This window comes from Scyliorhinus torazame, chromosome 17 (genome assembly GCF_047496885.1).
Source record: "Scyliorhinus torazame isolate Kashiwa2021f chromosome 17, sScyTor2.1, whole genome shotgun sequence".
NCBI classification, from domain to species: domain Eukaryota; kingdom Metazoa; phylum Chordata; class Chondrichthyes; order Carcharhiniformes; family Scyliorhinidae; genus Scyliorhinus; species Scyliorhinus torazame.
In genome coordinates, this window is record NC_092723.1 from 11,517,906 (window position 1) to 11,540,075 (window position 22,170).

A 22,170-nucleotide genomic window follows, 5' to 3' on the forward strand; every position below is an offset into this window, starting at 1 on the left:
GACACTTGCGAGAATGTGCAAGCTCCATGCAAATAGTCAACCCGGGTCCCTGGCGCTGTGAGGAAGCAGTACTAACTGCGGTGGCCCCGTTCCATCCAGAGGAATCAACATTCAAGCTGGAACTAGGTTCTTTAAAAAATTTTTGCCCGGGATAAACAATGTACTAAGTATTGTACACTACTGTGCATTCCTAGCAGAAATAACTTTTAAAATACAATAAATTCCTCCGCATAAAAGGCATTTTGCACACATTTTACATTAATGCCAGACGATGTTCCTGCCTTCCCCCGAATAATCTGCAGTGACCTCCACAGAAAAATGTGTTCTTTCTGCCTATTTTTAATTTGTCAAGTGAAGCAATGGTCGAGACCTATAGTAACAGGGATGCAAATGTCTTATCAACACTCCACCCTCTCCAACTGCTACTAGGTGCGATGTATCTCTACTATTGGCTTCAGCATGTTTCAGCAAGAAAATCATACTGTAGTCACCCCAGGCTAAGTGTCTCAGTCTTGCAGTAGAAAACACTACCGCGAAATAAAATGGCATTCTGCCCACATAATCTGCTGCTGCAAGTTTTATCTTTGTTAATGTCCTCTTCACAACTTCAATTTTGCGGAGGATGCTTTCTTCTGTGGAATAGGGAGTGCTTCTTTTTTTCCCCCATTCCGTTCCATGCCCTGACACACACTCTGGAAGTCTGATGATTAACAATGCCCACACCCCGATGACATTATAATGAATGCCTTGAGAGGCTCCCTGTTGCTTTGTGGAGTTGATGTGAATAAAACAACATTGACTGAGTCAACACAGAGTGGGGAACTATTGCGTTCCGGTAAGTACTTGGATCATGCACCGTATGACATGCACTCCCCGTGTTTGCGTGGGTTTTGTCTGGGTGCTCCGATATCCTCCCACAGTCCAAAGACGTTCGGGTTAGGTGGATTGGCCATGATAAATTGCCCTTAGTATCCAAAGAGGTTAAGAGGGGTTATTGGGTTACGGGGATAGGGTGGAAGTGAGGGCTTAAAGTGGGTTGGTGTAAGCTCGATGGGCCGAATGGCCTCCTTCCGCACTGTATGTTCTATGACCTATTGCGGTTCAGTCTATATTCTGTTGTTTTCTGTCTCAACTTGAATAAACCTGTATTTGAATTCACCCCCATAGTGGGCGAGACTGAAGATGAAAAGGTTCGTGTCGATATGTTGGAGAACCAGGCGATGGATTTCCGCATGGGCATCGTCCGGCTGGCCTACAACCCTGACTTTGTGAGTTTTGCAACTGGCTACGCTTGGTCGCTGAATGTTCCTTTTGCTTTTTTGCTCGGGTTACATGGTGGACAAGAAGGGTGGACCGTCCTTTCGAATGCATTTGTTTCAAATCATGCTGTGCTGACCAAGACCTTGATTACAGAGGATTTACATTCGGCCCAATCAGCCCAAGTGTCTCTTTCTGCTCTCTTCTTCCCAAGGTTCTCATCTAAATTAACCAGTCTTTATTGTCACAAGTAGGCTTACATTAACACTGCAATGAAGTTACTGTGAAAAGCCCCCAGTCGCCACATTCCGGCGCCTGTTAGGGTACACGGAGGGAGAATTCAGAACGTCCAATTCACCCAACAGCATGTCTTTCGGGACTTGTGGGAGGAAACCGGAGCCCCCGGAGGAAACCCATGCAGACGCGGGGAGAACGTTCAGACTCCGCACAGACAGTGACCCAAGCCGGGAATCGAACCTGGGACCCTGGTGCTGTGAACTACTGTTCCTACCTCACTCGCGAGCTTCTCCAGCTTCCCCTTTTAATCCATCTATAATATTCACTTAAACCACTCCCTGGTCCCACACACTCACCACTTTGTAGGCAAAGATGTTCCTCCTGAATTTCCTACAGCATCACTTAGTTTACTATCTTATACAAATGGCCTCCTAATAATGTTCTTCTCCAGAAGAGTAAACATTATCCATCTAAATCTTGCATAATTTTTTTAAAAAATGATTCGATCAACCTTAATTTTTCAGCCTCTCCACCCTTTCCTGATGTGAATGTATATGTATTTCTGGTATCCTTGTAAATCTTCTCCGCACCCTCTTCAGAGCCTTTATATCCTTTTGTATAACATGACGACCAGGACTGTGTGGTTTAATCAAGGGTCGGTACAGGTTAAGCATAACTTCCCTGCTTTTCAATTCTATCCCTCTAGATATGTGGCGGAACCTTAATGATCCATGTATCTATACTGCAAGATCCTCTAATACTTCTACCCCAACTAGACCCTCAACTTCGAAGTAATAAGTGACCTCCCTATTCATCCTACCAAAGTGTACTATCTCAACTTAACTGTATCGATCTTCATTCACAAATTATTTTGCCTATTCTGTAATGTCCTCCTATAATTTGTTGTAATCCCCCTCCCACCCCCGGCAATGATTCCGGCTGATGCGACAACGGGGTGAGAAGATCCCTAGATGAAATCCTGGCTCAAACGACCGTAGCTTTTTTCTTATAAAATGTGGAGGAACAGAGTCATGGGACTGCTAATTAGTTTTAACAACAGAAAAAAATTAAATATGAAAAAATTGGATTATGATGCAATATTCCTGTGCTCTTTTCCCTCTTTTTCCACTCCCCCCACATACACCGATGTTAAGATTAACACAGATTACAAAGTACATCTTGAGCTACAGTGGTCTCATGAACACACAAAGTCCCTTTTAAGCGCACAATATGACTGTGGTCAGACACACTGCTCTTTGAACCCAAGTGAATGTCTGGATTTCTCCTCCAAATCCCCCCCAGATGATTCTTATACCGTGAGCCACCTTGTCTCACTGAACTCCGGCTTTCCCATGAGTTATTTCAAATTTTGGTTTCAAAAGTCACACTTTCAGGTCTTCTTTCAAATTAAGCTTTCCCTCCGCTGTTTGCGTCGAGGTTTCACTTTCAGGTTTTACATCTCTCAACCTTCAGGTTCCCTTTGTCTTAAAGGTTTTTACACAAACTCCGAGGTCCAGCCACTGATTTTCACAGTTATTTCAAATAATGTCGCCCAACCTGTTGACACTACTGTGGCCTCACATGATCCAACACCCTTTCAGCTCTCTGTGACTTTACTAAACCGTAATCTGTTCTGGTTCCTAGTGTTCTCTGTTCTGTTAACTCCAGACTTCCTGGATATTTAATTTCTCGAGTTTCCTTAACTAGCTAGACTTTAGGTTTATGGCATCTGTTTTCTTAATTATTACTCCATAGTATCGCTTTTCTTCTAGCAAGGCTGAGAGAGACGTTCCCTTTTTAGCCTTCTAAAACCAACTGCATCGAGCAGAGCTGTGTGAACTGCCTCCTCCCTCACTACCTAACTCCAACTGCAATCAAATTAGCTAAACTAAAACTTAAAAGCTTCTGTACCGGACAAGGCCCTGAGCTTTATTTGAGGTAGGCTATACTAGGGGTATTGTGGTACCTAGGTGGGATGTACCTTATACTGTAGTATGAGTGGTGGAACCTGCCTGCTGGTTCCGCCCAGCAGGTGGAGCATAAGAGTCTGTGTTTCACCCACAGCAGTCATTCTGTACCGGAGCTCCTGGGGTAACTACTTGTTCAATAAAGCCTTCAATTGGACTACAATTCACTTCAGTAGTGATTGATCATGCATCAATCTTCATGCCCAATAAAATCACAGATTGAATTGAAACCAACCCCCACACATACAAATACCCATGTCCAACATGAATCTAACAATAGGTTTTGCCCTTCCAAGCACTGAAACATTAAATTAAACCCACTTAAAACGATCCCTGATTTCTTATGTTTACCAATACAAAAATAAGTCCCTTAAAACTACTTTTGTTTTCCTAGCACTCCGTATTGACTATTCCTCCAATTTGACATAATCAACAAATTTAGAAATTATATTTTTTATTTCAAATCCAACTCTCGAATATAAATTGTGAACAGCAGTGGTTCCAGCACTGATCAATAGAACATCATATCCCACCTTCTGCTGCTCTGAATAACTACCCTTTGCTCTCCCTACTCTCTGCTTAATGCAGCTCACATTCCACTGTACCACATGTCCTCTGACTCCACGTCACCTGACCTTATTTATTAGTCTGTTCTGGGTCACTTTATCAAAGGCCCTTTGAAAATCCAGATAAATTACATCTATCGAATTACCTTTGTCTACTCTCTCTCTTACCATCTTGAGACAAATTCAGTGAGGTTGGTCGAGCAAGATTTCCCCCACCCCACAACCCAAAGATGTGCAGGTTAGGTGGTTTGAACACACTAAATTGCCCCTTAATCGGGCAAAAAAAAAAAAATTGGGTACTCTTTTTAAAAAAAAAAAAAAAAAAAATTGTTTTGATAAAGCAAGATTTTCCCTTTTGAAATCTATGCCTGCCATAATTAGATTTCACATTTCTAGATGGTCTTCCGTATCTCCTTTAGAAAGGATTTCATTATTTTTTCTGCCACTGATTTTGAGCTGAGGGCCTGTAAATTCCCTGGACATGTCCCTTCTTAAATACAGGAATGACATTAGCCGTCCGCGCCCACCACCCCTCTAACACCACAGAATTCACGGATCAGAAATCATTCCAGGCTTTTGCTCTGCCATTTTCTGCCAGCAGACGGCGCTGTGGTCTCCGGCTGTATATTAACTCAAAATCACCTCACTTAACCTTTTTAAAGTCACTTGAAATTGGCAACTGGGAGAGAGAAAAGTTTAATCTTCAGTTTTGCTCCGTCTGGAAATAACACTTTTCAACATTCTCGGGTGGTTCTCCTATTGTAACCAGCCACCAATTTTTTTGCAAGTATTTCTGAGCGGCATATTCAAAAACCGCTCGAGACAGGATTAGTAATAAAGGTAATTTTGGCATATAGTGCCGATTAATTTGCATTTTAAAAATTGCGTGATTTGGGGGGGGGGGGGACGACGACTGTATGTGTTAATGGTGACTATGGGTGATTCCTGATTCCTTTTTGTCATTTCTTTATGTTAACATGCGGGCTGATGTTTGGGGGTTTGGTGGGAGGATGGGATCGTTGTTATTGATATGGGGACTGACATATTTGTTACTGATTATTGTTTATTGTTGGGTGTAAATTTGGGAGAAAATGTGCAAAAAGGAGAATAAAAAATATATTTTTTTAAAAATTACATGATGATTGGGAAAGAGGAAGGGAGTTGGGTTAATTCAGAAGTTCTTTCAAATAAATAGCCAAATGGATGATAATCATACGAAAACCTCGTGGTTTGAATCTTTGAATTCGTATTCCATTTTCAGATGAGAAGCTGGGATTTCTATTGCTGTCAGTATTCACTGCCCCATCTCTTTTATAGATTATTCTGACTTATAGTGATTAACTGTACTGGATGTGGGGGGGGGGGGGGGGGGGGGAAATTAACCTTTAGCTGCGTTTTCTGATAGTTCTGGACCATGCTGGAGTGAGCTCAAGGTGGGGCCCCAGAGCTTGGCGACTCTGTGCGATCTCTGTCCCTCAGATCCTCTTCATACATCTCTTATAATCGTACTAACCTTTTAAAAATGTCTACTGAGTAGTACTACACTATGGGCCGCACGGTAGCATTGTGGTTAGCACAGTTGCTTCACAGCTCCAGGGTCCCAGGTCCGATTCCCGGCTTGGGTCACAGTCTGTGTGGAGTCTGCACATCCTCCCCGTGTGTGCGTGGGTTTCCTCTGGGTGCTCCGGTTTCCTCCCACAGTCCAAAGATGTGCAGGTCAGGTGGATTGGCCACGATAAATTGCCCTTAGTGTCAAAAAGGTTGGTTGGGATTACGAGGAGGGTGGAGGTGTGGGCTTGGGGAGATTGCTCTTTCCAAGGGCCAGTGCAGACTCGATGGGCTGAATGGTCTCCTTCTGCACTGTAAATTCTATGACACACTTCATCTGCTCACCTAATACCCGTGTCTATGTATTTACATTGTGTATTTATGTATGTCCTATGTTTTTTCATGTATGGAACGATCTGCCTGGACTGTTCACAGAACAATACTTTTCACTGTGCCTTGGTACACGTGACAATAAATCAAATCCAAATCCAACTTGGAAATGGCCCCCTGTTCAACAAGACCACCGTGGGATTGCTCAACGTTTGCAGTACCAGTTACGCCTGTAGGAGACGGTGTCGTAGGTCTTTACAGTGTTAAATAACAAAAAGGTTTTTCTGCAGCAGAGCACTTAATGCCGGCTTCTGCGAGTTAGACTTGCAGCTGAACCCTTTCGCTCAAAACACTCAAAGTTGCCAGTCCTGTGAGCTGATAGCTGTCCAGTGAGGGGAAACATGGCACCTGGGATCTGAGTGCACCGAGACACAAACTGTGTATCTTAACCGGTCAGATTGAGGTGTGTGGGGCGGGGGAGGGGCACTGAATATTGAGAAGGAACTGTAAGTTAGAAGGGGGTGAATTCAGTGTCAAATCGGGGTGCAGAAAGTGAGGGAATTGAATGTTGGAATGCGAGAAACCAAGGACAAATTAAAAAAACCAAAAACATTCCATTTAAAAAAAAAAACTCAAACAATTGATACCTGAAGGAAAGAGATTCCAGACTTCAGTGCCAGTTAAATTGACTGGTAGTAATTAACAATTATCTTGTATTAACAGAGTCCTTGCACTTGCAGAATTTGATGTTATGTGTTGCGTTTAGTTTGTTATCTACCCTGCGAGCGTGGAAACGTCAGGATATTCAGTAGCGAGGCAGACGAAGAAAAGCCTTCACGGTGGAGTGGCACAATTCCAGCAGTAACTTTCAGACATTGGCATTTAATCGCACGCCTGCTCCTGACCTGAAGTCGCATCATCGTTTATGCAAGCATAAATAACTAAGTACCTTAACCAAACCATTTTTGCTACAAAATCTGAACCATTTCAGCACAAACTTTAGGTTTCTGAGAGTTGGTGGCGACCATGGATTGTCAGCCTCACTGTTGCTGAGGTGTTCTCTGCACTCTGGGCTTTTCCATGCATCATTTTTTAATCCTGCAGTTCCTTGCACACCAACAACCAGGTTAAAGATCAGGACCAAGTATTTCTGTGTAAAAGATATGGTCAAAGCCCACAAATAAAGGCAGTGTCCGCTGTTTGGCAAGTTTTGTTCCAGATGCAAACAAACAAACAAAAAATCACTGTTCAGAATCATTACTCAAAACTCAGCCCCACATCCGTCAGCACAGTGGAAGACACAGTCTCCAGTGATGAAACATCATTTTGTTTGTTGGATTAATAACTGAGAGGAATAATTTTTTGGAGACATCAAAGACTTCTCCAGTACTTAAAAAATATTGCAAACTGATGCTCCATTTAAAATAAATAACTATATAAATAACTGTTTATGGTTCATCGTAACATTTAAGCAACAATTTAAAAAATAAATTTAGAGTACCCAATTATTTTTTTTTCAAATTAAGGGGCAATTTAGCGTGGCCAATTCACCTACCCTGCACATCTTTGGGTTGAGGGGGTGAAACCCACGCGGACATGGAGATAATGTGCAAACTCCACACCGTCAGTGACCCGGGGCTGGGATTTGAACCCGGGTCCTCAGCACCGCAGTCCCAGTGCTAACCACTGCGCCACATGCCGCCCCTTAAGCAACATTTTTAAGTTCTGGGAAGATTACAGTTTATCTATAGAAAATGGGATGTATGCAACTTAAACATCTCAATGACTATTACACTTACAAAGTTCGAGCCATGTTGACTTAAGGGGTTAACAGCCAGAAAGTTGAGATCATCAAACAATAGGAACACTTACTTAGCTCAAGAATTGGAGACGAGGTGTCTCCACTGCTTGCAAAGAAATTTAGCCCAAAGTTGTTTTGGTTTGGGACTTAAAGCTACAATGAATTTAAAAGCATTGTGAGCCCTGGAAAGCTATATCATCGTGGAGGTGGGTGGAGCTCAACAGTTATGAGGACAAATGGCTGCCACCACTTGGAAGTGAACGGTACAGTGGTCCAATTGAAGTTAGACACTGGTGCCAAAGCCAATTTAATCAGCACGATTAAAAAATGTAAAAATTCAACCGATTAGAAGAAATCACAAAATATCTCTGAGAGATTATAATGGTTCAAGCATTAAATGTTATGGTGCTTGTAATCTGAGTGTGGTCATGAAGAACACCATTTATTTTGTCCATTGTATATTGTATCCGAGGGCTTGGATTCATAATTAGGTCATCAGTCCTGTGAAGCATGAGGTCCAATGATTCTAAGAACACTATCAACAAATTCAGCGATGTGTGCACAGGTTTTAGCACTACTATTCACATACAAGACACAACTCAAAGAGGATGCAAAACCTGTGATACAGGCACCAGGAAGAGAACCTGTACCTCTACGGGGTAGAGGTGATCCATATCTTGCACTATTGAGTTACAGAGCGTCACCGTTGTCAACCTGGTAGGCCGCCAGCAGAGATGTTCATGAATAGAAGGTTGCATGCCACACTTCCATACTTTGCAAAGATGGAGGAGAATTCAGTGGTACTGCAGGAAAGGCAAAAGATTAAAGCAAAACAAAAGCAGTTCTATGATAAGAGTATCCAGAACGTTACCACCTCTGAGCAGATGACACTGTGAAAGTAAAAGATTCAGGCAATTGGTTGAGAAAAGCCATTGTACTTGAAGTAGCACCTCGTTCCTACAATGTACAGACAGAGGAAGGGTTGGTTTTAAGAAGAAATCATTGCGTGCTGTTGAAAACCAGGGAAGACTTTCACAACAATGTGATGGATGATGAATCTACGTCAGAATCAACGGCGGCTGCAGTGTCCAGATAGTTCAGCAGTTCCTGAGCATGAGAATGTCATGGAGAACATTGAATCTACAAGTTCTGAGCAGCAAAGTCAAACTTTGGGAAGATCAACTAGAATCAGAAGAAAACCTGATTGACTCAATTTGTAGATTTGGACTATTTGTACATAATTTGCTTGCTGTTCTTGTGTGTGTTTGTAATACATATATTTGCCAGGGCAGCACGGTGGCGCAGTGCGTTAGCCCTGCTGCCTCATGGCGCTGAGGTCCTAGGTTCGATCCCGGCTCTGGGTCACTGTCCGTGTGGAGTTTGCACATTCTCCCCGTGTCTGCGTGGGTTTCGCCCCCACAACCCAAAAGATGTGCAGAGTAGGTGGATTGGCCAAGCTAAATTGCCCCTTAATTGGAAAAAATTAATTGGGTACTCTAAATTTAAAAAATATATATAGATATTTGCTAAACCATTTTTTAGAAATAAAAAATAATAATACTGTTAGACTCATAGGCTCATATTACATGTAAATATACTGATGTTGTATTAATTTATTCCTTCAAAGGAAAGGGGATATAGTGATATCATGGTTGTATTGTATTTCACCAACTGACCACTAGGAGTCTCACTAGTATATAAGTGAATGTTGGAGTCAGGTGACCCCTCAAACTGGCTGGAGGAAGCAGGAGAGAGATTGCTTGTGCTTGATCTTGCTGTTATATATCTTTTGTTTTGTATTATCCACAGTTAATAAATTGTTTATAGGTTTTCAACCCCGAATCTAACTTGCACCAAACCCCATTATCCTTGTGCTCGTTGCATTTTGTTGGTTCCCAGTTAGACAACTTTTTTTAAAAAAATTGACCTTTTTGAAATCTCTCCTCATCCTTGCCCTTAGTTTGTAAGTTCATAACATATAGGAGCAGAATTAGGCCATTTGGCCCATCGAGTCTAGTCCCCCATTCAGTCTTGACTGATCTCATCCTGGCCTCAACTCCACCATACCGGTTAAAAATTTGTCTTATCTCCTCCTCAAATTTACTCACTGTCCAAGCATCCACTGCACTCTGGGGAGCGAATTCCAGAGTCACAACCCTTTGGGAGAAGTATCTTCTCATCTTCGTTTTAACTTCGCTACGCCTTATCCTGAGACTATGACCTCTCATTCTAGAATGCCCCACAAGAGGAAACATCCGTTCCACATTTACTTTGTCCATACCTTTTATTATCTTGTGCTCCTCAATTTGGTCTCCCCTCATTCTTCTAAACTCTAGAGTATAGTCCTAAACTGGGTTCAATCTCTCCTCATACGACAAACCCCTCATCTCTGGAATCAATCTGGTGAACCTCCTCTGAACTGCCTCCAATGCCACTGCATCTTTGCTCAACTAAGGGGACCAAAACTGTGTGCAATACTCCAGGTGTGGTACTAGACTAGAAGTATTAGACTAGAGGTTCATAAGGAGGAGGTGTTAACAATTCTGGAAAGGGTGAAAATAGATAAGTCCCCTGGGCCGGATGGGATTTATCCTAGGATTCTCTGGGAAGCTAGGGAGGAGATTGCTGAGCCTTTGGCTTTGATCTTTAAGTCATCTTTGTCTACAGGAATAGTGCCAGAAGACTGGAGGATAGCAAATGTTGTCCCCTTGTTCAAGAAGGGGAGTAGAGACAACCCCGGTAACGATAGACCAGTGAGCCTTACTTCTGTTGCGGGCAAAATCTTGGAAAGGTTTATAAGAGATAGGGTGTATAATCATCTGGAAAGGAATAATTTGATTAGACATAGTCAACACTGTTTCGTGAAGGGTAGGTCGTGCCTTTCAAACCTTATTGCGTTCTTTGAGAAGGTGACCAAACAGGTGGATGAGGGTAAAGCAGTTGATGTGGTGTATATGGATTTCAGTAAAGCATTTGATAAGGTTCCCCACGGTAGGCTACTGCAGACAATACGGAAGCATGGGATTCAGGGAGATTTAGCAGTTTGGATCAGAAATTGGCTAGCTGGAAGAAGACAAAGGGTGGTGGTTGATGGGAAGTGTTCAGACTGGAGTCCAGTTACTAGTGGCGTACCACAAGGATCTGTTTTGGGGCCACTGCTGTTTGTCATTTTTATAAATGACCTGGAGGAGGGCGTAGAAGGATGGATGAGTAAATTTGCAGATGACACTGAAGTCGGTGGAGTTGTGGACAGTGCGGAAGGATGTTACAGGTTACAGAGGGACATAGATAAGCTGCAGCGCTGGGCTGAGAGGTGGCAAATGGAGTTTAATGCAGAAAAGTGTGAGGTGATTCATTTTGGAAGGAATAACAGGAAGACAGAGTACTGGGCTAATGGTAAGATTCTTGACTGTGTGGATGAGCAGAGAGATCTCGGTGTCCATGTACATAGATCCCTGAAAGTTGCCGCTCAGGTTGAGAGGGTTGTTAAGAAGGCGTACGGCGTGTTAGCTTTTATTGGGAGAGGGATTGAGTTTCGGAGCCATGAGGTCATGTTGCAGCTATACAAAACTCTGGTGCAGCCGCATTTGGAGTATTGCGTGCAATTTTGGTCGCCGCATTATAGGAAGGATGTGGAAGCATTGGAAAGGGTGCAGAGGAGATTTACCAGAATGTTGCCTGGTATGGAGGGAAGATCTTATGAGGGAAGGCTGAGGGACTTGAGGCTGTTTTCATTAGAGAGAAGAAGGTTAAGAGGTGACTTAATTGAGGCATACAAGATGATCAGAGGATTGGATAGGGTGGACAGTGAGAGCCTTTTTCCTCGGATGGTGATGTCTAGCACGAGGGGACATAGCTTTAAATTGAGGGGAGATAGATATAGGACAGATGTCAGAGGTAGGTTCTTTACTCAGAGTAGTAAGGGCGTGGAATGCCCTGCCTGCAACAGTAGTGGACTCGCCAACACTAAGGGCATTCAAATGGTCATTGGATAGACATATGGACGATAAGGGAATAGTGTAGATGGGCTTTAGAGTGATTTCACAGGTCGGCGCAACATCGAGGGCCGAAGGGCCTGTACTGCGCTGTAATGTTCTATATCAATGCCTTGTATAGTTGCAACACCCCTTATCATTATACTCAATTCCCTTAGCTATAAATTCCATCATTCCATTCGCTTTCTTTATTAGTATTGTTTGCCAAACCCCCTCCAGCCTGCCAACCCTATTGCAATCCCCGCTCTGCTCCAATTCTGGGCTCTTGCACATCAGAAGTTCATTGCCCTGCTGCAGGGCTGCACCTTCAGCTGTCTAGCCACCCAGCTCTGGAAATTCCACCCCAAACCTCATCATTTCTCCCTTTTCAAATCTTTTAGCGCACCCAATTTTTTTCCAATTCGGGGACCGTTCAGCTTGGCCAATCCACCTACCCTGCACATCTGTGGGCGAGACCCACACAGACACGGGGAGAATGTACAAACTCCACACGGACAGTGACCCAGAGCCGGGATCGAACCCGGGTCCTTGGTGTCTTGAGGCAGCAGTGCTAACCACTGTGCCACCATGACACCCCTTTCACTTTTCGAACCTACCTCTGAACAATCATTTGGTCACTCCGGCTCCTGTTTCCAGATTTCGCTCGATGTTGAGATTTGTTTGACGGCATTTGTTAGTTGCGCTTTGGAAGATTTACATTGTTTTAAATATGTGTTTGAATGTGAATAGGCGATACAGGAATGGTAACACTTGCTATTGCCAAGCTCACCACATGATGGTGCTGTTGGCCACAGCTGCAGAGGTGGTGATGAATCTTTGAAGCAGAAAATGCTGGAATGGTCAGGGTTTGGCAGCATCTGTGCAGAGAGAGAGAGAAACTGTTCATTTTCCGGTAATCGTTCATCAGCTGGTCATCCAATGCTGCAGAATCGCCACGTAAAAATATGATCATTTCTTTCAGTTAACTGTGAACCCCCACAGGAGACTCACTAACATTTAAAACTTTGCAGTCATGCATCTTGTGATCGCCCTTCAGATGTTCTGCGTGAAGAATAAAAGTGTAGGAAAGGCAGCAGCGACCCCTGAGACTGGATCCACAATGTCGACGCTCTTGTTGCGCTGCACGAACTTTCCCACTGGTTTTACAAGTTAGACGTTTCTCTTTTTCGAGGGACATAGCTGTACATTTACACGGGAATAATGCATTGGTTACATTGTAGAAGTTCATCCCATCCACTGACTTGCTGTCAGCGTTGCAATTGAGATTCAGTACTATTTGAAACAACTCCAGATTTGTGTTAGGTTTATTTTGGGGGGGGGGGGTTGTGGACGTATAAAGAAATTGTTCAGATATCCGTGAATCTGAAACTGCAGTGTAACACATCTCTCTCATCTATCTACCTCTACGATGATCAGTGTGTAATAGTCAAACGACTACATCAACTTTTTAAATAAATGTCGTCTCTTAGTTAGCTTAGCGGAGTTAAGCCCACATCAGGCTTTTTTCCATAGCTTCATAATTATAAAACTGGCGATGATTAGTGCAAATAAGAATCCCCCTCACCTCCCTTATTCCTATTTACAGTAAGCAATGTTTTATTTGGAACTCTACTAACCAGAATGTGCGACTAACCAGAATTCCTGATGCCTGCCCCCCCCCCCCCCCCCCACCCCAATATGAATCATCACTTTACCAGCCAGAAGTAATGACAAAGCCACCTGGAGCGTGTACCTGTATATTGTATTTTATGTGATAGCTTTTGGTGTTTACTGTTGAAGATCAGAAATAGAAAGGATCCTGGGCGGGATTGTCCGACCCCCCCCCCCCCCCCCCCCCCCCCCCCCCGGCCGGGCCGAAGGATCGTCGGGAGGCGGCGTGAATCCCGGCTGCCGGATTCCTCCGCTGCCGGTTTTTCGGCGGGGGCAGGAATTGCGCCGGTCGGGGGCCATTGGCAGCGGCTCCCCCGGCAATTCTCCGGTCGGCGATGGGCCACTGTGCTGCCCTGCGACACAAACTGAATGGGGGCGATCAAGGCAGCGGCTCGTACAGCTGACTGCGTGGTGAAATAGAGTTCCCCATAAGTGGACGGCGATGCTCAGATCTAGCATGAATGGAGCCTATTCTGGTGCTCCCAAACGGGATCTAAATTAAAATCCTGTCCTCGCGCCTGCCGCTGCTTTGTGAATGTGTCCGAAGCGATACGCTCCGCCGTGCTTGGTAATGAAAAGAAACACCTAGTGTGTTAGATGCTCCCGTATTTGAGTTGTGGGATGGTGCGGATTAATTTGCAGTAATCAATTAAATGCTTCACGAGTTATAATCTCGGCTGGCGTGATTTTTTTTTTAAATGAAACCGATAACGCCTCGAGTGCTGACTATGCAAAAATCGATTTTCAAAACAGTAAAAAAAAAAAAAAACGCCTCCCGACCTTTTAACACAATCGGCAAGAATTGCTGATTCCAGGAAAATGAATTTCACTCCGTTCCGACTTTATGGCTGCACCTGCCCTTTTCTACAAGGTGATTCCTTAAAAACTTGCAGGATTATAAATGCTTAAAAGATGTTGCGCAAGTTCATTGTTCAGGGTATGAACTCGTAATCGGGATTTGAGAATGTAACCGTTTGTTGCCTGACTTTTGCTGCAGAAAAATCTGAAGGCGGAATATCTGAAAGGCCTACCGAACCTGTTGAAGCAGTTCTCCGACTTTCTGGGGAAGAAACCTTGGTTTGCAGGTGACAAGGTAAGTTTGCTTCCCGGCGGACGCTGCACCAACTATGTTGGGACCAGCTCCTTTTTAAAAAAAATTTTGGCTTGTCATTTATTCTGGTTGGGCATGTTGATAAGGAATGATGAAGCTCCGCTTGACGCGAGACCAAGAAGGAACTTGGTGCACTGCAACCTCACCAATCTGGAAACCTATTGTTCGGGGAAAACACCAATCATCCAGTAATATTTTTGAGCAGTTCCCAGGTTTTTCTGGTGTGGTTGTGGGCATAATCTTACTACAGTACTTTGGGAGCAGGCAGTATTTGGATCTGTAAAACCACGTTCATTACAGCTTTGTAATGCTTTAAAACTGTTTTACGTTTCAGCTAAATATTTACATCAACGATGCGGCTAGGCATTGTAATGTCATTCTATAATCCAGAAAATTCTGAAACCCAGAAATGACTTGGTCCTAAGCATTCCAGCCTGGAGAGGTGATGGTGCAGTACTTTTAAAGGCCGCCACCTCTCCATTTGCAACATGCTGCTGAAACCAATTCAATTCATGTCTTGCGGCCTGGGTTCCAGGTTTAAAAATGCGCGAGGGTTTGGTGCACCTCAGTTTAAAATACCATCTACACACCGACTTCTTCAAACCTTGCCGCCTTTTACGTATTGCATCCCCCCTCTCCTTGTCCATTTTGTCTCTGGGCTTCACCGCTCTTCAGTAATCCCCTGCGTTCTTTGCTTGCTGGTATGTTAATTGAGTGTTTGCGGTGGACAGTTAGTGGGGATTCTCTTGTGCTCCCGTGTATAGGAGCAATCTGAAACAGTGGTTGGGTTTTGAGGTGTATGTTTGTAATGTGCGTTTCATTAACTAAAAAGCTTGCAAGTGTGTAAAGGGTAGATTCCAGTTCTGTTCTTCACCACCTCACTATGTGAAATGTAACAGTTTCTTGACACATAGGCTAACTGGGCGGCTCGCGGTCTTTGACTCGGGAGCTGTGCTATAGAATAGAGGGTTGTTATGAGTTTGTTTTCTGTTCCCTCCCCCTCCACTTGCACTAAAGCAATTGAGGGAGGCCAATTCATTTGTATTCCGTGCATTTCCTAAGGCAGATGATGATAATGTTGCAGCAATGCTGGTGGCCACCCTCGTGAAGTGAGGAGTTTGTTTGCACTTCATCAATACATCAACACTCCACATGTTCTCTGGCTGTTTGAATTTTGCACATCGGGCAGGGCGCTCTTTCGTTTAGCTGGCGCAAGGAGACAAATCTTCTTTGTGCTGCTTTGAGGAGCCTGTGTCCCACCTGGTCTCCAGTTAGCAGCTTAAGATGACCCTCTTGAGGCCCTCTGACATCTGACAAAAATAGATCCGATGACCTACAGATCTTTGACTGGACTTCGCTCTCTTTCTCTGCGTCTGATTTGCTGAGGAGTCGGTCTAACATGTTACCAAGAGGATTTGAATGTTGCGGCTTGCATTTTAAGCTGAATCTTGCCTGGGTCATGTTGGTGATTTTGCAGAAAGTGTAAACTAAAATGCATCACGATCCACCACAAGTCAGTTTACATCAGTGGGAGCCTGTTTGTGTTGATTCCTATATAAAAACAGCGAGCTCTCTCCCAATTCTGTTGTGGCACAGCAGTTGTCTTTTCACTAGGTTTAGAATATAACTGGAATGAAGAGGCCGGGCTATTTCCTACTCTCAATGGATAAATCTTGGTTTGCGAGTCCTCCGTCCCTGGAAACGACTACAGGCTCCAAAGCTTGAATCAGCAATGGACGACCTGGACCAGTGAGTGGGCCCCGTGAGTGACCCTCCTTCATTTCAGTGGGCCACAAGATTCAAATCCGTCTTGTTCACTAACTGCGGCCCCATGAATAAGGTTAAATACGTTTAGTACACGCCAAATATTTCATGAGCTACAGAAAATGCTTAATCATTTACCTACGAATAGAACTGTCATCAACTTCAAATAGTCTAAAAAGGAAATATTTACACTGGATGCAGAGGGAGTGCACACTCTCAGTCAATGTCATGATGTGGAGATGTCGGCATTGGACTGGGGTGAGCACAGTAAGAAGTCTTACAACACCAGATTAAAGTCCAACAGGTTTGTTTGGAATCACTAGCTTTCGGAGCGCTGCTCCTTCATCAGGTGACTCACTCCGAAAGCTGGAGATTCCAAATAAACCTGTTGGACTTTGACCTGGTGTTGTAAGACTTCTTACTACAGTTAATGTTGTGAGCGATCAGCACGCTCCTCACTTCACTCGCCCTCGCTTTATGTGTGCATCACTTCAGTCATACCGGTAGGAAAAAAACCGATGCGGACGCAAATCAGTGGAATGTGGCAACGGTCTTGTGGGACGCCCTCTGAACCCAGGTGGGCTGCATGAGGCCCCCGGGCCGTCGTTGACCCACCACTGGCTTGAAAGGTTGAAAGAACTCCCCGCCTAATGGGAGTACCGTCCTTACCATGGCTGTAGCAGTCCCAGAAGGCGGCTCACCCACATCAGCGACCCGTGCGCAATTAGGGATGGGTAACAGATGCTGGCCACAGTGAATGAAATGAGACAAACTTTAAATGTGCAGCTTCAGATAAGTAAACAACCGTACAGGGCGATAGTGACGTGTAAGGGGCATCTTGACAAATACATGAATAGGATGGGAATAGAGGGATACGGATCCAAGAAGTGTAGAAGATTTTAGTTTAGACGGGCAGCATGGTCGTCACAGGCTTGGAGGGCCGAAGGGCCTGTTCCTGTGCTGTACTTTTCTTTGTAAGCTTTCTGGGATTCCGCAGGGTTGAGTACCTGATGAATTGAGGGTGTGAGGAGTTTATTTTGGTAACTTAAGGACTCCATCCACCTGATTTAATTCCAAATCTCAAAACTAGTCTTTGTAGTAAACAAATTTTAAAATGTTTTTTTTTTTAAACCTTCCTCCCTGCCAGATCACTTTTGTCGATTTTCTAATGTATGAACTCTTTGACGAGCATCGTGTATTGGAACCCAAGTGTCTGGATGAGTTTAAAAACCTGAAGGATTTTGTCCAGCATTTTGAGGTAAGAAATGTGATTTTTGAAGCAAGTATCAGCGAAAGGCTTGATTGGTGTATGGGAACCAGATTAGGAAGTTAGAGGTCAGTAAAGAGGCAGCAACTAAAGCCAGTAAGGTACTAGATAATAAACTCAATGTGACTAAGGGGAAGAGTAGACAGGGAAGAGATGATGAACGTAAAGGGACAGGTGGTCTGAAGTGCATTTGTTTTAATGCGATAAGTGTAACAGGTAAGTCAGATGACCTTAGGGCTTGGATTAGTACCTGGGAATATGATATTGGTATTACTGAGACTTGGTTGAGGGAAGGGTAAGCCTTTTATTCGTATATAAGGAGCAAGAGGGTAACTAGAGAAAGGATTGGCCCACTCAAAGACAAAAGAGGGAATTTATGCGTGGAGTCAGAGGAGAGATTCTTAATGAGTACTTTGCATCGGTATTCACCAAGGAGAGGGACATGACGGATGTTGAGGCTAGGGATGGATGTTTAAATACTCTAGGTCAAGTCGGCATAAGGAAGGGGGAAGTTTTGGGTATTCTAAAAGGCATTAAGGTGGACAAGTCCCCAGGTCCAGATGGGATCTATCCCAGGTTACTGAGGGATGCGAGGGACGAAATAGCTGGGGCCTTAACAGATATATTTGCAGCATCCTTGAGCACGGGTGAGGTCCCGGAGGACTGGAGAATTGCTAATGTTGTCCCTTTGTTTAAGAAGGATAGCAAGGATAATCCAGGGAATTATAGACCTGTGAGCTTGATGTCAATGGTAGGCAAATTGTTGGAGAAGATACTGAGGAATAGGATCTATTCACATTTGGAAGAAAATAGACTTATCAGTGATAGGCAGCATGGTTTTGTGCAGGGAAGGTCATGTCTTACAAATCTAATAGAATTCTTTGAGGAAGTGACAATGTTAATTGATGAGGGAAGGGCTGTAGATGTCATATACATGGACTTCAGTAAGGCATTTGATAAAGTTTCCCATGGCAGGTTGATGGAAAAAGTGAAGTCATATGGGGTTCAGGGTGTACTAGCTAGATGGAGAAAGAACTGGCTGGGCAACAGGAGACAGAGAGTAGTGGTGGAAGGGAGTGTCTCAAAATGGAGAAAGATAGATGACTAGTGGTGTTCCACAGGGATCCGTGCTCGGACCACTGTTGTTTGTGATATACATAAATGATCTGGATGAAGGATAGGTGGACTGATTAGCAAGTTTGCAGATGATACTAAGATTGGTGGAGTTGCAGATAGCGAGGAGGACTGTCAGAGAATACAGGAAAATATAGATAGATTGAAGAGTTGGGCAGAGAAATGGCAGATGGAGTTCAATCCAGGCAAATGCGAGGTGATGCATTTTGGAAGATCTAATTCAAGAGCGGACTATACGGTCAATGGAAGAGTCCTGGGGAAAATTGATGTACAGAGAGATCTGGGAGTTCAGGTCCATTGTACCCTGAAGTTGGCAACGCAGGTCGATAGAGTGGTCAAGGCATACAGCAAGCTTGCCTTCATCGGACGGGGTATTGAGTACAAGAGTCGGCAGGTCATGTTACAGTTGTATAGGACTTTGGTTAGGCCACATTTGCAATACTGCGTGCAGTTCTGGTCGCCACATTACCAGAAGGATGTGGATGCTCTAGAGAGGGTGCAGAGGAGGTTCACCAGGATGTTGCCTGATATGGAGGGTGCTAGCTATGAAGAAAGGTTGAGTAGATTAGGATTGTTTTCGTTGGAAAGATGGAGGTTATTGGGGGGGGGGGGGGGGGGGGGGGGGGGGGGGGGGGGGGGGGGGGCCTGATTGAGATCTACAAAATTATGAGAGGTATGGATAGGGTGGATAGCAATAACCTTTTTCCAAGAGTGGAGGTCTCAAGTACAAGGGGTCACGATTTCAAGGTGAGAGGGGGAAAGTTTAAGGGAGATGTGCGTGGAAGGTTTTTACGCAGAGGGTGGTGGGTGCCTGGAACGCTTTGCCAGCGGAGGTAGTAGAGGCGGGCACGATAGCATCATTCAAGATGCATCTAGACAGATATATGAACGGGCGGGGAACAGAGGGAAGTAGATCCTTGGAAAATAGGCGACAGGTTTAGATAAAGGATCTGGATCGGCGCAGGTTGGGAGGGCCGAAGGGCCTGTTCCAGTGCTGTAATTTTCTTGGTTCTAATGTCCAGCAAGATGATCAGAATTGAATCATCTAACTGGGCGGGACTGGCTGACTGAACTCTGAACGTAACCACATAGCTTTTCGTCAGGTGTAAAAATATTTTCCTGTTAATAAACATTTTATCCTTTTTGTGTTAGTAAGCAGACTCCTGTGAATTTGTTAATTAGCATTTCTCCATGGTATTTTTTTGATATTTCAAGCCAGGTTTCACTCTGGGATTTTTGCAGCTAAAGATTTCTTTCTTGTAGCTTTCTGCATTTTAAACTTGCGGTTTTAAGTATAGAATGAAATAGTGGCAACAATGAGAGGATTATTGATCTGTGATAAACTGGGATATTAATGCAAGGTGAATTTTATGCAATGTACTGTGAGTCCTATAAGAGCTCCTAGTCTTCAATCGGAAAACAAGTCTACTCGAGGAAGGCGATGGAGTTAGATTTGAGGGTTGCGCTAATTTTCTGGAGCAGAGTTCTTGTCTGTGGATGTTGTTGAGTGCAAGGAAGCTCTTTTTTTTCCCCTCCAAAAGATAAAGAAATTAAACTACTTGGCTCATTCTTGGTTTCTGTGTGCTTTTAATTTTGCAATTTTTAATCTGTAGCGATTGTGCTCTCAAATGCTTGTGTCCTTTTTTATTTTATTTTTGCAGGCTCTAGAGAAGATTGCAGCATACTTGAAATCTGACCGCTTTATGAAGGGCCCATTCAACAATAAGGTGGCCAAATGGGGAAACAAGAAACCGTGAAGGAATTTGACATCCCTCAGGCTTCTCAAACATGATGTACAAAAGTTTTTGGCAAACTTTAATAAAGTTGAAATGAATTGTTAAAATATTGCATAGCCAGTCTTTGGTATTGTTTTCATGCTTGTGAATGGGATCCTTTGTGTGCAGTTCATGGGGAAGTGATCTGCACAAATTATTATTGACACTTGTGTGTTTAACCTAACTTGCCCGGGGAAGAAGCACAGAAGGAAATTCTAATGGGTGCAGAATGGTTCCACACTATGAATGCCATCCACTGGCTGATTATCAGGGTGACTTTGTACCCTTTTGAAACTTGTACTGTACACTGTGGGAGGCAAAGTCCAGGAGATTGATCAGTAACGTATTTCACACTTTAGATTAGTCTTCCAGCTTAACAATAAAATGCCTCTCGTCTGTGTTGAAAACTTGTATATTACATTTATCTGATTTTGTTACTGCCCTGGTAATTCCATCCTTAACATTTACATTTTATAAGATTACAAAGTCCACTTTCTTCAAATTTAACTTTGTCGGAGTTATAACTCTTCTTGCCCAATAGACGGTAGTATTGTGCAAGTTTCCCGTTAGACTGTTTACAGCGTGTCTATATATAAACTCCTCGTACAGGAATGAACATTTTCCCCTTGTATGTTAACAAAAACTGATTTAAGAAGTTCAATCATTATGAATTAAATAGTCCCCGCCCCCCGTCCCCCCAAAATCCATTTGGAAATCTGCCATCTTTACTTGGTCTGGCCTACAAGTGACTCCAGGCCCACATCAAAGTGTTTGACACTTTAACCGCTCTGAAATGGCCTAGCATGTTACTCAGTTGTATTCGAGCAGGCAGTTCACCACCACCTTCTCTCGGGCAATGATGATGTGAAATAGTCAGGGCCACATACTGTGGGCGATCATGACCGTAACACTGGGGAAAGTGTTCTTCCAAGGGGCAGATTCAGGAGAAGGTGGAGCTGGAAGGAGGTTGTGGGATAGGGGGTGCTGAGGACAAGAAAGTGGTCAGATGATGTTGTGTTTGAGAACTTGGTAGACAGAAGCCAGGAGAGATGGCAAGATTGGAAGGAATGGGTATGGATAGAGAGATTTACATTGAAACATCTGAAACAAATTGCTCATTGTGGTTGCATCATTTGTGCTGGGGAGAGATTCAGAGGTCAAGGAGGGTATTCGGGGCAAATTGGGTTCAGATGGAAATTGATATCAAGGATGGAGAGTGCACAGAGGTGTCGTGAGCTTCCTGATCAGTCAGATCAATAATAGCCACCATCGTTGCGATGGTATTCCACCTGACATTTGAGATGGGGTAACCAAGAGATCCTGCTCCAATTCTCTCAGGACCTGTCTCCATGGCACTGCCCCAGTTTGATGCTGTCCCTATACATCCCAAGGAAAATAGCACAGCTCGTACAATGGTTTTGCCTTCTCTACATTGCTTTCTTAAAATAAATTGAGTACCCAATTATTTATTTCCAAAAAAGGGGAATTTAGCATGGCCAATTCACTACACATCTTTGGGTTGTAAGGGGGAGGGGGGGGGGGGTGGTGACCCATGTAGACACGGGGCGGATGTGCAAACTTCACACGGACAGTGACCACAAGGGCTGTCATTGAACCCCAGGTTCTCGGTGAGGAAGCAGTGCTAACCACTGTGCCACCCCTGCTCTACATTCAAAGAATTTACAGTGCAGAAGGAGGTCATTCGGCCCATCAAGTCAGCACCAGCCCTTGGAAAGAGCACCCTTCCCAAGCCCACACCTCCACCCTA

The 22,170-nt window shown here is 44.0% G+C and overlaps 1 protein-coding gene across 1 annotated transcript in view; it reads left to right on the top strand.

Moving 5' to 3' along the window:
* Positions 1-20,470, top strand: part of LOC140393713 (glutathione S-transferase Mu 1-like) — a 34,645-nt gene extending 14,175 nt beyond the window's left edge. The window contains exons 5-8 of the mRNA XM_072480027.1: positions 1,168-1,268; positions 14,349-14,444; positions 17,374-17,484; positions 20,289-20,470. Coding sequence (XP_072336128.1) covers positions 1,168-1,268; positions 14,349-14,444; positions 17,374-17,484; positions 20,289-20,384 — 404 coding nt within the window. The 3' untranslated portion in view covers positions 20,385-20,470. The remainder of the gene's footprint in view (positions 1-1,167; positions 1,269-14,348; positions 14,445-17,373; positions 17,485-20,288) is intronic.
* Positions 20,471-22,170: the final 1,700 nt, after the last annotated feature.